Raw genomic sequence first — 16,644 nt, 5'->3', positions numbered from 1 at the left:
AGGGCCTGTTTAGACATATTAGCAACACAATTAGTGATTATTGCGAGTTCATACATTTCGTTGTTTAAGAGTGTAAACCGGTTAGATCCATTTTTAAAAACGGTTTATTTTTTATTTTATTATATAGTTAGACATGTCGTCTTTTTTTGCCAGTTGCCAGGGGGGGGGGGGAGTTCATATGGATGATGGCCAGGGGGGGAGGGAGGGGTATACATATAGTTAGATATTTTGTTCTCTAGGGGGAAGGTGGGAACTCCTACAAAATTAGAAACTTCTAGGGTATTGATTTGAGGAATTTCACAGTAGCACACGAAAGGTTAATTATTATTGTTAAAAAAAAGAAAAACAATATTTTTACCCAACTGTGGCGAAGCCCAAAAGGAGGGATTATTTGTTTATTTAATAATAAAGTCACTAATAATATAATTTAATAAAACAAAAACTCTCGCCGCGTCTGCCTGTCTGTATGTTCGCGATTAACTCAAAAACTACTGAACGGATTTTCATGCGTTTTTCATCTATCAATAGAGTGATTCTTAAAGAAGGTATAGGTGTATTTGTATTTTTTAGGGTCGCTAGTTGCTTATAAACAACCGATTAATATTTGTTCCCAGGGCGAAAACCCCATCTACAAGCAGGCGACGTCCACCTTCAAGAACCCCACATACGCCGGCAAATAAGGATCTGACAACGCGTAATAAGTGTATCAAAGGTTTCAATGTCACGAAAGTAGTCGTCTCAACAAGCGCCCGCGGTCGCGCATGTACCCTCTACGACGCAGATAACCGAGGATCTACCGTAACCAATTAAAATCGAAATATCGTTATTTGTCACTCTATCGCTCTAGTTCTATATATTTGAGTGATAGAGAGGTAAATAACGATTTTTTTTTGTAGGCCCTCTTACTATTCGTAAACCTTATTACAGCGTGATAAGGTTTTTAATGGTCACTCCAGTGTGTCTTCGTTTGTACTGGTCAGTAGTTAGTATTTACTATTGTAGAACCTTTTATGACTTGAAATTATGTAGTCAGTAGACTTTCGATTGAAAAGTTAGTATGATGCCTTAAATTGTGCCTTTGTCGGTAATTTATAGAAAAATCATTTATAATTGACTACTTTCGAATTATGATCGCCGTAATGTGCTAATTATTTCATTAAATCTCAAATAGATCATTAAATATAATAAGTAATGAATTATTTTATACGTTTATGAATCTTGTACATTTTTTATTGCAATAATATGAATTTTCAAAGGGTCTGTTTTTATCAATATTTCTCTACATTGTTTGTAGTACGCTTTTTGTACTTATTGTGCGAGTGTTTGTGTATTGTACTTACGTATTGTGTGATAAATAGGGGAAACGAATCGAGCGTCTGATCGAAACACTATAGCCTCCTAAGGCCCAAGGTTTCAGTTCGATGAAATTTAAATCCTATTCAATTGGAACAGAGTCGCTTTTACATAGTTTCTTTCAATCAAACAACGCAAAATCAACTCCGTTTCCTACACAATAGGTTCAAATTTTAGTGGCGTATTTTGTATATTTCTTTTGTATGGTTGGGCCTTAGGATTGTAGTTATTCGAAATGATAGGTTTTCTCCTTGTCGCGACGACTGAATAGTGCGACGCGTCCTTGGAAACGATGTAATATTGGAGTTATTTTGAATAATGCGATATTCATTGAAATACCGGTGTTTGATTCCCGATTCCGTAAAGAAGCTACTTGTAATGTTGTGTACTTTTTATATGAATTTGTTAATTATCATAAACGTACCCTAAAGTCAGTCCTCGATTGTTTGCAGTCGATGATAATGTAAATTATAACAGAGGTTTGTAGTTTCTCAGATGTAAGTTTAACGTATTACAAAACTGTAATGATGACAAGAAGATGTTTTGTGTGTAACGTTTTGTGTCACGAATAACTTCCATAAAATCTGTGCATATTGAAGATATGTTCACTGCCAAGATAATATTGTCATCATGTGCCTTTTAACGTGAGAAGTAACAAATTGTGCCATTACTAATGCTAAAAATAGAATATTAACAGTTTTATACACGGGGGTAAATGATGAGAAGCGAATTCATTACAATTGCAGAAAATCAAGAGCATAGGTATTTGTACGAAGCAATACGGTTTCGATACAATCTATTGAGATTCGTTACTGGAACATTCAAAGGCCGGTCTGTTGTTGATATTTATTTTTTAACTAAACAGCTGACAAATTCATTGCCAATGATGTGATGTTTTACTTACGTTTTTTGCAATTGTAATAAAAAATGTGGTTGTTTACTTCTTTGAATGAAACGGTACAGAATATATATTATTTATTGAAATTAATTATAGTTATAAGTGTAATTTACATTTTATTTTCGAAATTAAGTTAAAATAAGTTTTATTGAGCGTGCCTTTATATATATTTTTATTATGCATTTAGAACACAGTCATAGTCATATTGACCGGCAGTCAAAGTTAAAACCAATTAATTCATAAAATAGTAACAAGTAACCTCGATCTGTTTAGAGGGAACAGTATGTTTAAATACAATTTTGTCTATATTAAACTATAGCTAATAAATATTAACGCTAATTTATGCTCTTTCATTTTATTACAAGATTGCGATACATTTGGACACAGCATCTCCGCACTCCTTGCCACGACTCATATCTTTACGAAATAGAGCGTGCAAGCTGTTGTAGCCATGCTAGCACCATTTTCCCACCACCGTAACGCCGGCCAGCATCCAACATATTACCATACCAAACTTAAATGATTCGACCTCCAGGTACCCGGATTAAGGGATAAAGATAGATAAGATGCCATACTTCACACTAGATGCGGATCGGCACGCCTTCTGTATGCGAGCAGGACATCGCGACAACTTGTGGATATTCGAACAATCACTGCTGACTATCAGGCGTGCTGTTAAGCGACTGAAGCCAGGTACGTCTGCAGGTCCGGATGCAATTCCAGCATTCATAATTAAAGGTTGTATTGATCTCCTGATTGATGTGATCACATACATTTTCAACTTGATACTGAACAGTGGCGAGTATCCTGATACCTGGAAAATATCCCGTATCACCCCTATCCTAAGAAGGGTTCCAAGTTGGAAGTGGAAAACTATCAGCCCATTGCCATACTGTCTGCCCTTGCCAAGATGTTTGAGATGGTTCTCCATGATTACCTTCTACCACAGTGCTCGCCATACATCGTAAGCCAACATCATGCTTTACTACCCAAGAGATCTGTGGCCATCAATCTGGTAGAACTGGTGGACCTTCTCTCTAGTAAGATGGACGATCACTGTCAGGTTGACGTCGTCTATCTCGATTTTCAGAAGGCATTCGACAGGGTGGACATCGATGTACTGCTTCTTAAACTGGAAAAAATGGGATTCAGCCCCGCCTATTGCGCTTGTTTTCTTGTTACCTTAAGGACAGGAAACAATTTGTTAAGTATGGCCCATATCTTTCCAAGCCGTACACAACACGCTCGGGTATAAGTCAGGGATCAAATTTAGATCAAATTCGACACAGTAACGTAATATGCTAATTTTCGCACTAGTGCGGTAAAGTAGCACCATATGTACTGTAAAAAATGTTATTCTCTAGTCTAGGCTGAATTGTATTTCCACGCAACGTCGTAGAATAGACTTCTGCCAGCTGATTCTGATAGGTGAGTATGTATTTTAAAACGTTAATTGTTTGTTTCCCTCTGGTCATCATCATCATCATATCAGCCCTTTATCGCCCACTGCTGAGCATAGGCCTCTCTTCCAGTACGCCACTTGTCCCGGTCCTGAGCTAATCGCATCCAGAAGTGACCCGCAATTTTCCGAATGTCGTCCACCCAACGAGCCAACGGACGCCAGGGGCTTCTTTCATCCGAAAGCGGCCACCATTACGTTAACATTTTAGTCCACCTGCCATCACTCTGCCTAGCATAAAGTTCAATATTGTTGCTTGCTCAAATTCCAATCTTAGAATTCGTGGTATAAACAACCTTGCACAGCAGTTTGTTACACAGTCAAGTTTCAGAGAAGTACCTTGTATCTTAAAGTTGATTAAAAACTAAAATAGTCCTCCTCATCGATTTCGATGGCGGCGACCTCAGCAATTACGGATTACGCCGATTATGGGCCCTAATGTGGCCTCAATTTTATTTAGTCCTTATACTTACGAGTGTTATGTTGAACACAAGTCTCTCAAAAGCAAAACAGCGGATGCCATTCAGGATTTAATTAAGGCTTTTTGAATTGACGTGGCACTCGCAGTCGCCCGAAATAGAGAAAAGTACCTGAATAAAAAATAAATCAGTTTCCTGAATAGATGCGGATTATTTAATATTTTATTTAAGTTTAGGGTTCCATAAGCCATATACTTAAAATGAAGCGGATTTACTGAATGAACTGAATGAATGGGTAGGAGCCGAAGCCTAATTAATGCCAGACAAAAATACTGGATGAATGAATAGTCTATTGAGGTGTTCCCGAGAGAGGGACTACAGTAGGTGTGGCATTGACTTATATATTACTTCGTAAAGACGGCCCGTGCCTTCGGGGAACTAAGAATCATCTACTCGTAAGAATGGTGCCAGTTCACCGGTGACTTTTTGGGTGTCACGCACGAATTTGAGAAAATCATGCAGTCTAACGCAACTAGTTGCAACTAATCGCGCGCGTGATGCGAACTCATCAACCAATCGCGTTGTGTGGTATTCCACCGAGTCGAAATAATTCAGGTGTGGGATTTTTTTAGACTTTTGGAAAAGTTAGATATTTTAATCGCAACAATCAATTCCTTTGGGTCCTAAATTCGGTTAAGATTATAGTGATTATAGTGTTGAGTTTTACAATTTTGCTACGGAACCCCTGAAATACCTAGGTATTCGTTTTGACATCGTTTGAAATAAAATGAGTAAAATATTTGTTTGGCCACGATAGGCTTAATTTTAATTAACCTCTTCTGATCTCTTATGCTTTCGAACTTTTTAAGTCCCATCTTAGTAGCAAGGCTTTTGAACTTTTAAAATTTTCTACTTGCCGAATTATCCATCTAAGTAATTCCGTTATAGATATTATTTAAATGAGTAGGCAGGCAGGTAAAAGGCTTTCTAACCCTAATAATTACTCGGAGCAATGCTAAGCCGAACGGAGCCGACAATGACCGAACGCTATAGTGTCTCCCCACATAAACACCTTGAACCTTAAACACCTGGTAGGTATCTAAAAAAAAACTTTATTTAAAAGAATGCATACGACAGTGGTACAGTCAGCGTCAAATAATTCGTAGCAGTCAAAGTAGCCAAATAGTTCGGTACACCATATATTTGGCCACTTTGACTGCTACGAAGTATTTGACGCTGACTGTACACCGTATACGCAAGAGCACCAACGGGATCCTGAAAATGATAGCCGGGCGGTTTGATTCTGTTATTTTGGGACGATTTATCGAATTGCATGTTTACAAACATGCAGTTCGATAGATCGGCCACAATAATCAGCAATCTAAACTAAAGTATGTAAGTTACCTAATTTAATTTATGTTATTTATTGTACTGTAACGTAACATAGGTTGTAAATTGATACTAACAAATATGGACTGAATTAATTGTCTGAGAATAAATATTTTATTTTTATTTGGCAAATAGGCTACAAACTGGCATAAAGACACTTTTACACATTTATTACCCGTAGATGCATTTTAGATACAATTGAAAATAACAATTCAATAATATGTAGTTAAATATTTGTTTGACAAGGGGGCAAAGTTGTTGTTCCAAAGCTCCAAGCGAGATATTCCAAAATTGAGCGTAGCGACTGTTTCGAAAAGTGGAATCTTGAACGTTGCGAAGGTTTCAAGGCACGGGGGTTAAAAACCTTTGCTACCGAGTGAAACATAAAAAAATTCACCACACCAACACGTCGGAAATACTAATTGTAAAAAATTATCAAAACCGACGAATAAACGCTATCTACTAAATATTTATACACGAGGAAACAGCTCAAAGAAATTTGCAATAACTTACTTTGCCACACTTGTGGATAAAATGCATTTTTCAAACTTTTTGAATAATAAAGAAAGCGTTTACGAGCTGGTGTAGAGAAGGTATTATAATTACTAATTTATCACATTATATCCTTAGAGATATAATATAGGTCGGGTCTCACTGAGTTGAAGACATTGAAGTCCCATATAATTAAAACAAAAACACAACAAACAAAGAAGAAGGAACCCAATGAGGTGTCTCAAGTCAAACGAGTCGGACTCGCCCATGAAGGGTTTCGTACCATTTATAACGTATTAAAAAAAAACTACTTACTAGATCTCGTTCAAACCAATTTTCGGTGGAAGTTTGCATGGTAATGTATATCATATATTTTTTTTAGTTTTATAATTCTGTTATTTTAGAAGATACAGGGGGGGGGGGGGCACACATTTTACCACTTTGGAAGTGTCTCTCGCGCAAACTATTCAGTTTAGAAAAAAATGATATTAGAAACCTCAATATGATTTTTGAAGACCTATCCATAGATACCCCACACGTATGGGTTTAAAGAAAAAATTTTTTGGAGTTTCAGTTATAAGTATGGGGGACCCCCAAATTTATTGTTTTTTTTTTCTATTTTTGTGTAAAAATTTTAATGTGGTTCATAGAATACATCTAATTACCAAGTTTAAACAGTATAGTTCTTATAGTTTCGGAAAAAAAGTGTCTGTGACATAATCGGACAGACAGACGGACATGACGAATCTATAAGGGTTCCGTTTTTTTGCCATTTGGCTACGGAACCCTAAAAATGAAGCTTCAAATATACCTTATATAGCCAGCCAGTGTAAGCTTAAACAGACCGGTCTCCACAAACAGCACCCGTTCATGACGCGTATCTCAGCCATCGCGTCCCTCAATTTAACTATCCTACTTATTTGAGATATCTAAATTTGATATCTATTACGAACTTTTTTGAACTTTATAAGCCCCACTCCGATTAAATACACTGTACTTATTTCTGATGCTTTCTGCCGCTGACTGTACCGCAATTAACCGGTTAAACAATACACCGAATGTTGCATTTGCTACGGTTACTAAGTGATGTATTGTTCCTATCATGTCCATATTCCTATGTGGTCCACAGTGCTAACTCGCCCACATTCTTATATGGTCCACGTGGTGGCATTGGTGGAGGTCAAAATGACAGGCCAACAAAAGTTTTCAGTTGGAAAAGAGAAAGTAATACAAAGGTAAATGAAAAGTGCAGAAGTCTTATCTATAGAAGGCAGTCAGGACAATGGGTGGTACAATAATTTTGACTATTTAGCACTGGTCAAAATAGGAATGTAGACGAGTTAGGAAGGTGTCGACTTATGAATTGTATGCTGACGACATGGCATTGTGGACGATTAAAAAAGGTGACGAAATAGGATTGTGGACGAAGCGGTCCTGAGCCATTATAGGCAACGAATAAAGTAGAGTTATGATCGTGATGTTTTTGTCTGTTAAAACCTAACTGCATTTTTTTCTATAAATGGGGAAATTGCAGAAACAAAAGATGATTCCTAAGGGTACGTACGAAGTGAAGGGGACTGGGACACTGGCTCTGAAGCAAAAGTAATGGCACAAATACACCAAACATCACTTATCTAAGGAAATTCAATTACTGCATTATTGTTAACATATAACACTGCTAGTTTCCGGAGCAAACGACAGAAGGACTATACTCCTGCCCGTGATGTATCAGTACATGTAGGTAGTGAATAATCATTTCCCATCGTTTTTTTACGTACGAACGTGTTATGTCAGTTTCAGTACAAAATGTACTGAGGTTGACTGAAGTAGCATGACAAATACGAACGATCCCGAGAAAATACGATAGGAAAGGACTATTCACTACATCTGTCTGTACTACCTAATTAGTAGGTAATATAGGAGTTACCTTCTCCTAAATTTTATTTTACTATTTTTTCGCTGTGACTTTACTGATCTTACTATAAGGTGTCTATACAAATACTTAAATTCTGTGGCCCTAGTGAAAAAGGGTACAAGTCTCTGGCAGTTTAGGTGTATAAGGGCATAAGTGTTACGTGGAACTTACACCCCTTTACACCTGCGCTGCCAGAGACTTGTACCCTTTTTCACTAGGGCCACAGAATTATTATATTCATTTACCTACTGTACATCTCAATAAAATTAATCCCTAATTTCTTAAACCCGCTGAACTGAAATACGATCACTTAATTAATTCAATCAATTATGTCTTTGACGCTGACTTTATTTGTAATTGAATTATTGACTAAACGTCAATTAAGAGTCCGCAGCATGCTCGGCCGAATTTGAACACCTCAATAAAAAAAATATACAGCAAGAAACTATTTCTAGAAAGAAACTACGTGTTGGATTGTGATGAAAGTTTGCACATACCTGCAATTAGTTTATATAGCTCCAGCTTATAAAACAAACGAAATAGAGCAAAAACATAATTCTCATGAAAAACTTAGATTTGCTTTATTTTATAACTATGGTATTTGAAGCTACATAAACTAATTACTGGCATATAGATATCCTATTTTAAGTACTAAGTTTCAGAGCAATCTAGCTGGTCTTTTTAAAATAAGAGGACTCTTAAAGAAACGGGACACCTTATTTCGTTTTAATTTACATTTAGGCGAGTTCTCGATGTAATTAATGCTTTCAAGTATCGAATTATCTTATATTTATATTATTTGCGGAAACATCATAACATAACATATATTCCTAAACGCTACACCGGATCCGCAGGTGGCTTGCCGATTAATCACAACAAAGAATCAAAGCTCGGGGCTTTCGACATCAACCTAAATCGAAATGCAAGTCGATAAACGAGATTGTTAATAACCTTACTGCACATTACGGAATTCAGCGCGAACGGGACAGAAGTTGTACTCGAACATTGTGGATTACAAAGAGCGAATTTGAGTAGGGTGTTTCAGTGGTCGTTGGGCGGGCGGCGAGCGGCGGGCCGGACTCGGAAGCGCGGTAGTGCCACCGCGGTGCCGCGTGATACCTCTCGCTTCGCATCCGCGCTGCCCGCTTATCCTCACGCCAGCGAACGCGGGAAAACCTAATCTACTCGCCTAAAAGTTTGGCTGTTACTAACAGTTACAATAAAGGTAAGAACTTTTTTAATCATCAACATTTTAAACAAACAATGTGCTTTGATAAGAAGTCGTTTATAATTTTATTTGTTATTGAGATGTAATTGTTAAAATACAGTTATTTAGATACCTACTGTAACCGGATCTGAATCTGTTGACTGCATTTTGGTACGTGTAAGTTAAACGTAGACATTTCGTTTTACCGGGTACTCAAATTCCTTAGATAAACTGGCAATGCTTTATCTCTTTCCAATATTTATATCTTTTTGCTTCATAACCAGAGAACACGTCCCACATATGGTCATTTGTTTGGAAGTTGAAAAGTCGGAAATCCAATTCCAAAGTCCTGGATATCTGGGCTTCATTACGACATTACGAGTTCTGTGATCCGCTGAAGCCCTCTCACGAGCGTGCAACGACTTTTTGAACTTTGAAAGTGCCTGAAACTGAAGTGTTATTGATGCATATTTACGGGCCCTCATTTTGCAAGTAGGTAGATTTTGTTTACGCAAATTGCCTGGTATCTGGCAGGATATTCAAAGTAGGCTTTGTGGTGGCCATTACCACAAATCCGTCAACGTTGATCGGAAACCACAAATTCCCTGTATTTACGAGTACCAACTTGCTTGTTTACGCTTGGGTTACTATGTAGGTACTTATGTTCAGGTTTTCAGGAATATATCAATATACCTACACTGAAAAAAATAATAGCCGAACTGGTTTTGTAACTTTACTAAATAACTAAACTACGGTTATAAGAAAATAAACTTTGCATAAATTTACAAAACTTATTTTGTAGTGTATACCCAGCCACTGAACACTGATAGCCAAACACGGTTTTGTAACATATAACACATAGTTCGCAAGTCCCAATTTTTGTGTAAACAGTAACCAAAATGCTTGTTACAGTTATGCAAACATTTCTTTCAGTGTATACCTAAGTACACAGGTATTAAATATTTTGAGATTGACAGTATTTTTATTTTTCCAGTTTTGTTGCCATTAAGTAAGTTTCAGTTGCTTAGTTATAAACGGTACTGATTGCGGCCGCCCTATCGTCCATTAATTATCTCTAGTCCATCAGATTAAATAGATAGTATGTAGATTGAAACATAGTTGATCGCGTGCCGGGGTGCTCGCAGAGCGTTGATGCGTGTCTATCAGCGGGCGGCGCTGGCACGACGCTGTCGGCGGTGCTGGCTTCACTGAACATTTTGCTCGACTGTAAACAAGTCACTAGTTTAACTTGACACCGAGACTCGTAAGAAAGATAGGTAACTAGGTCAGACTTTATACTGGTACGCCATTAGTGCAGAAGTCGGTAAGAGTTGCGAAAAGCTGTATGCATTATGTTACTGCTGCCCACTTTACAAAGTGTAATTAATAAATACCTACTGAGCACTTGAGGAGGTGTAACATTTTGTAATGTTGATTTACGATACATGTATAAAATACTATGTAGATGTGGGTATTAATATTAACACAATACCTCCTAGAGTGGTCGAATTCTAGAACAATGCCAGGCCGCGTAGCCAACGTGCAATTCGTTAACGCTCCCCGTAGCGTATCGTAGTCATCTTTCTCTATTACTGTCGTACTAATGTGGAAGAGTGATAGAGAGAGATGATTACGATACGCTACGGAGCGTTAACGATTTGCACGTTGGCTACGCGGCCAGCTCATTTTGCGTAAAATGGAAGGACGTCGTAGGATGTAGGTATATACGTATACCAAAATAAACAATAGACAAAAACAGAACATGTTAAGACCCTTCACAAGTTAGATCATTCCAATGACCGGGTGTCAATAAATACTCCTAACATCGGCAATACTCGTGTTATATTCAGTTCACCAGACTGGACAGTAGTTGTGAAACAGATGCATCTATGCAGATTGTGCTGGGGTAATTCCAGTCGCTTACGAGACAAATTGAGTCCTTGAAGGATCAGTGACTTCGAGGTCCGTGGAATACTACTGGGTATGCGTATCTGAAAGGGCTTATTCTGGTTCATATGAGCTTTCGACTTCTCTGTGCTCAGAGCGATTAGAAGGAACTGAAATCGCAGCGTAGCGTGCTCGCTGATGCGTGTCTATCAACGCGCAGGACGTCACGATGCTTGCCGGGCGCATCGTCTTTAGATACCAGTGTCAATGATCTTCAGTATTGCCTGTTACCCGAAATTATTTATACTGGCTGATTAGAATTCCCTGACCGAGTTATACTAGAGCTGAGCTCCCAGCTTAAACAGGCGCGGCTCATTCTACCTTGTATTTACTGCTACATAAATGTACGCACACTTTACATGTGCTGTCGGCACCTAGTTATTTTAGGTCTAAATTATCAAGCTAAGTCTAACGTGCCAATCGTTTACGCGCCGTAGCAAACGAAATGCAACTGTCTCTGTCGTACTAATATGAAAGAGTGGTAGAGAGAGATGCCTACGATACGCTACGGAGCGTAAACGATTGACACGTTGGCAAGGCACCCAGGGTTCGCGCACTTCGCATTTGCAATTGCGATTTCGCACACAATTCCAATCAGCGTATATAAACTTACATATAAATTTAGTTTTTGTTATTCTGTGTAGTACCTAAATACTTACTAGGTATTAAATTTATTTATAGCTGTTAACTATTTGTCATGCCACTTTTAGGCTAATCAAATTAGATAAAAAAAAACGTTTGGAAGAATTAGTTCCCATTCCCAGCAAGCTGGAAATAATTTTAATATCTTCATTTTGTCCTAAATGCGTCCAATCCGAGTTTGTGCAATCCCAGGAGGTGTGCATAAATTTTGGGAGCCTTGGGAAAAACTTTTTTCCTTGGATTGCCAAGCCACTCGATGTAGAAGGAACCGTCAGTTATAATTAGAGATGTCACGAATATTCGCATTCGTATATACCTACGAATATTCGCATCATTTTCAACATACTCATTATATTTTTTGACGACCGGTCTGGCTTATGTGTAAGTAAGTGACCCTGCCTATGAAGCCGATGGTCTTGGGTTCGAATCCCGGTAACGGCATTTATTTGTGTGATAAGCGCAAATATTTGTTCCTGTGTCATGGGTGTTTTCTATATGTATTTAAGTATTTACATATTATATTGGTTATATAGGTATATCGTTGTCTGAGCACCCACAACACATCAAGCCTTATTGAGCTTACTGTGGGACTGTCAATCTGTTGCAATGTCCTATAATATTTATTTATTTGTATGGACATTCGCATCCGCATTAAATGAAGCGAATGTTTTGGGAATGCGAATGTGCGCAGGTCGTGCCCTTGTCTCGTCGACTCGCGTATGAACAGTGTAGTGCGCGCAGACTGTTTTCAAGTAATGCATTTTGACCAGTAGACAACATTTTTCAACACTTTATAACATCCTGTTCTAAGGTAACATATCTTTTATGTGCTAACACATTTTTTTTAACCGACTTCAAGATTTCAAAAGAGGAGGTTATCAATTCGGTTGTATGTTTTTTTTTTTGTTTTTTTTTTTTTATGTTTGTTACTCCATAACTTCGTCATTTCTGAACCGATTTTGAAAATTATTTTTTTGTTTGAATGTACATATATACAGATTGGTCCCGTTTTTGTCAAAACTGAGTTCTGATGATGGGATCCATGAGGAATCAAGGGAACTCTTCAAATGTGAAAGGCATACATATCGTGATTTTTGTATTTTTTTTGACAAATCAAGCGTTTACATTTAAAAAAGTGACATTTGATGAAGTGGAACTGCTGATGATGATCAGAATGGAACTCTTCAACAACGCATAGTACACGTTTGGCGATTTCTCCTTTTTGTGTGTTTTTTTGTGTGTGTGTGTGTGTGTGTGTGCTTTTTGCTTTGTGTGTGTGTGTGTGTGTGTGTGTGTGTGTGTGTGTATTAGATTTTCAAGACAAATTTTTGTCAGGTTCGAGTTCTGACGATGGGGTCCATGAGGACTCGAGGGAACTCCTCAAATGTTAAAGGCATATATATAGTGATTAGTATTTTCATTATCAAATCTAGTATTACATTTGTAGAAGTGACATTTGATGAAGTGGAATTGCTGATGATGAACAGAACGGAACTCTTCAATGATGCATAGTTCACGTTTGGCAATTTGTTCTCTTTGCCAAGCAGTTAGGTTTTCAAGGCACATTTTTATATTTCTATCCTATTAGTTTTTTTAATAATTATCTGGTGCTTTATTTCATGCATGGTTTGAAATACCTAATTTATCTTAAATACAGTCGAATATCATCTCAGTCAACCATAGGGCAAATCTGAAATGTGTCAAGGTGGGGCAGTGGCAAAAAAAAAACATGTTACCTCCTTTTCTACATAATTAGGCGCAGGACGCTGTCTTTTTATTTTCATTGTATGAAATCTCAAATCAACAATAATCGTTCTTTCACCGGTCTCCCTCAATGAAGTCGGTTTTTTTTTCTTAAAAATTATTCTAATTAGGAATGATATTAACACCTGCATATTCCCTAACATTCGTATTCGCATTCGGACATTCGCAACCTGTATATTCGGATTCGCATTCGCGAATGTGAAGAATACGACATTCGTGGCATAACTGGTTATAATGGCACTACCAGCAAGGTTTGGTGGACCAAACATAGATGAAAAGGCTTTTTCGTATTTTAACATGATCCAACCAAAAACAATATGGCGGCAATTTTTTACAACTTTTGACTACAAATGTATAGTACCATTCGGTTCCTCTGATCAATTTTCACCATGATCAGAGCAAATTTTCTGTCGGACGTACCGTACCGTTTTCGAGCTACAAGCGAAAAACTGAAAAGAGCAACTTTTTTTGCTCACCTTGGGATTACGCAAGTTGAAATTACACGCATTATAATTAGCCTTTTTCACTACCATTGATTTTATTATTTCAACAAGCCAACACGATTTTCCATCCGCATCCGCCCTGTTGTATTCCGTGACATTGGAGCAATAACTAGCTACCTACCTACTTAGTATAATAGAAATAGAACTCTTGTATTCAGTCGACACGATATGTTTTGTGAGTTAGATAACATTTCACGGAGATATGTAGGCACCTACTGTAGTCCAGGGGTCACCAATTAGTTTCTTGAGAGGTTCGGTTCTTAAAATAAGATGACCCGGTTCTTTTCTCGGAGGGTTTATTAAATAAGCAAAAAAAATGTATAGGTCGGCGGACCGGATCCTAATCGCGGTCCGCCATTTGGTGACTCCTTAACTACCTTGATGCATAATGTGATGGTAGCTTGCTGTAAGGATATGCGAGCGTCTGTAATTACATAGATATACCTAATTAAGGTCGAGTTTCACGTGTTGTAGTACTAAATTAACAATCTATCTCTGCTGTTGTAGGTACCTAAGTAGCATGGGAGAGATCTATACCAAATTTAACTTATCAGGTTGTACAAGGTTTTTCTACTTTTTATATAGGTTGTAGGTTTAGGTTTTCTACGGGGAAAGTACCTCCACCTTACAGATAACCGCAGTCAAAATACAATTAATAAAACAATAAAAATAAAAGCTCAGCCTTGCCAGAGCTCAACTAGGGTGCGGAGTGTTAGGGTCGGCAACGGGCATGTAACACCTCTGGTGTTGCGTCCATAGGTTACGGAGACTGCTTACTATCAGGCGGCCTTATGATTGTTTGCCACCGACGTAGTATAAAAAAAAATGTGCGTGGAGTCCCTCCGCGCGGAAGAAGTGAAACTTCATAATGCGGAGATGAAAATAATGCTCTAAAATACATATTGTTTTTATTAAGAGGTAAGTGATACGAAGTTCACCGGGTCATCTAGTATTATTATTATTATTATTTATTTGTTGTAAAGTCATGTACATAATAAATCAAGATGTTATACCATAAAATACAAGTCAGACCATGACACCCTGTAAGGGCACACAACATTAACTTAAAACTAAACAAAACAAGTCTTCTCATTAATCATGACAATTAATAATATTACAAAAAAAAGCATGTTATAAACTATCGTCATTAAGAAAATCCTTAACCGAATAATAACATTTATCAATTAATAATATTTCTAATTTATTTTTAAACACTGTGTTTCGAGTTTCTAGCTTAATATTATTGGGAATTTTATTTGTTATTAAAATACATTTATATTGGGGACTATTTTTACACATCTCTAGGTTAGTCTTTGGTAATAGTAGTTTATTTCTAGACTGCGTTCTCGTGTTTTCCTTGTCTTGTTTTAATGTGAATAAATATGAATGTTCCCGAACAAAAAGTGCAGCCTGTAATATATAAATACAAGGCAAGGTTAATAACCTATATTGAATAAAGTATGGGCGGCAACTGTTTGGGATACGCACATTAGGCCATTAGCTAAGATACGAACACATTTCTTTTGCATCACAAACAGCTGGTCGGCCTCGGTGCTGTCCCCCCACAGCACCACGGCGTAGCGGAGCCATGCGTACGCATATGCGTAGTAAGCTGATAACGCACATTTAAAATTAGTATTAGTTCTTAGTACATTAAGCGCATATATAAATTTAGACATTTTTGTTTTAATATTTTGGATATGTCCTTTCCAATTTATTCCAGAGTCTATTGTTATGCCTAATAAGTTAAATTCTGTAACTTCCTCTATCTTATATGAATTACTTTCCAAATTTAATTGTATTGGTTTTTTTTGTACCGGTTTAAATTGTATAATTTTAGTTTTATTCAAATTAATTTCTAAATGATGGTCACTAAGCCATTTTTTTACCGTGGAAAAAATATTTTTGAGTAGTAGTAGTAGTAATGAATATTATAAATTAAAATACGAGTAGAACAACAAGTACGTACGAGTATTTCAGCTAATTTCACGACGCTCACACTGTTTACTTCGCTGCATAGCAAGAATACCACGCGCATGTGCTTGGGATCTACTGACTCACTCTGTTTCTCTCTCCTACTTTCTACATTTGTGTATCGTTCTTTCTCTCTCCCTCTTGCGTTGGAATATTGGACGCTACTCGTTGCTAACGCTCGCGCTGGCCTGTAACAGGTATACTACGCGCATGCGTTCAGGTGCCACTCTCGCTCTCTCTCTTTCTATTCCCCCTCCCCAGGAGCGTTGAACGTTTAACGCAACAATGCTTTCATACCCCCTCCATGATAGCGTTAAAAGTTTTTCCTACTCCTCTACTGTTATCTGTCATTTATGCATTCATTAACACGAATATAAGAACATACATAAAAGATTTCAAGAAAAGTCTATATTGTCTATTCCTCATAAAAGCTCTTGCGCTTTTATAATCTATAACGTTACTGCGATTAATGGCTACCAACCTAACAAAACCAAAACGAATACAGTTATAAACTAAGTGCATTGCTGCTAACTTACAAAATATTCATTTGGTTGCATAGTAAAAATAATTACTTCATAAGTCAGAAACACACATGTGACACCCGTAATATAGCAACACCCATAGACTACGAAGACCGCTTAGCGTTGCTTGTTAGTCTCCGTAGGCTACGGTGGCCAAAATT

General features: G+C 37.4%; 2 protein-coding genes across 2 annotated transcripts in view; both read left to right on the top strand.

Annotated features, from left to right (window-relative positions):
• The window catches only part of LOC133521324 (integrin beta-PS), a 36,869-nt gene extending 34,279 nt beyond the window's left edge, over positions 1-2,590 (top strand). The window contains exon 17 of the mRNA XM_061856227.1: positions 615-2,590. Coding sequence (XP_061712211.1) covers positions 615-680 — 66 coding nt within the window. The 3' untranslated portion in view covers positions 681-2,590. The remainder of the gene's footprint in view (positions 1-614) is intronic.
• Positions 2,591-8,821: 6,231 nt separating this feature from the next.
• LOC133521326 (RNA binding protein fox-1 homolog 3) overlaps positions 8,822-16,644 on the top strand; it is a 164,450-nt gene continuing 156,627 nt past the window's right edge. The window contains exon 1 of the mRNA XM_061856235.1: positions 8,822-9,150. The gene's annotated coding sequence lies outside the window, so the exon portion shown is untranslated. The remainder of the gene's footprint in view (positions 9,151-16,644) is intronic.

Source organism: Cydia pomonella, chromosome 9 (assembly GCF_033807575.1).
Source record: "Cydia pomonella isolate Wapato2018A chromosome 9, ilCydPomo1, whole genome shotgun sequence".
In the NCBI taxonomy this organism is placed as follows: Eukaryota; Metazoa; Arthropoda; class Insecta; order Lepidoptera; family Tortricidae; genus Cydia; species Cydia pomonella.
This window is presented reverse-complemented; position numbering and strand designations above follow the sequence as displayed.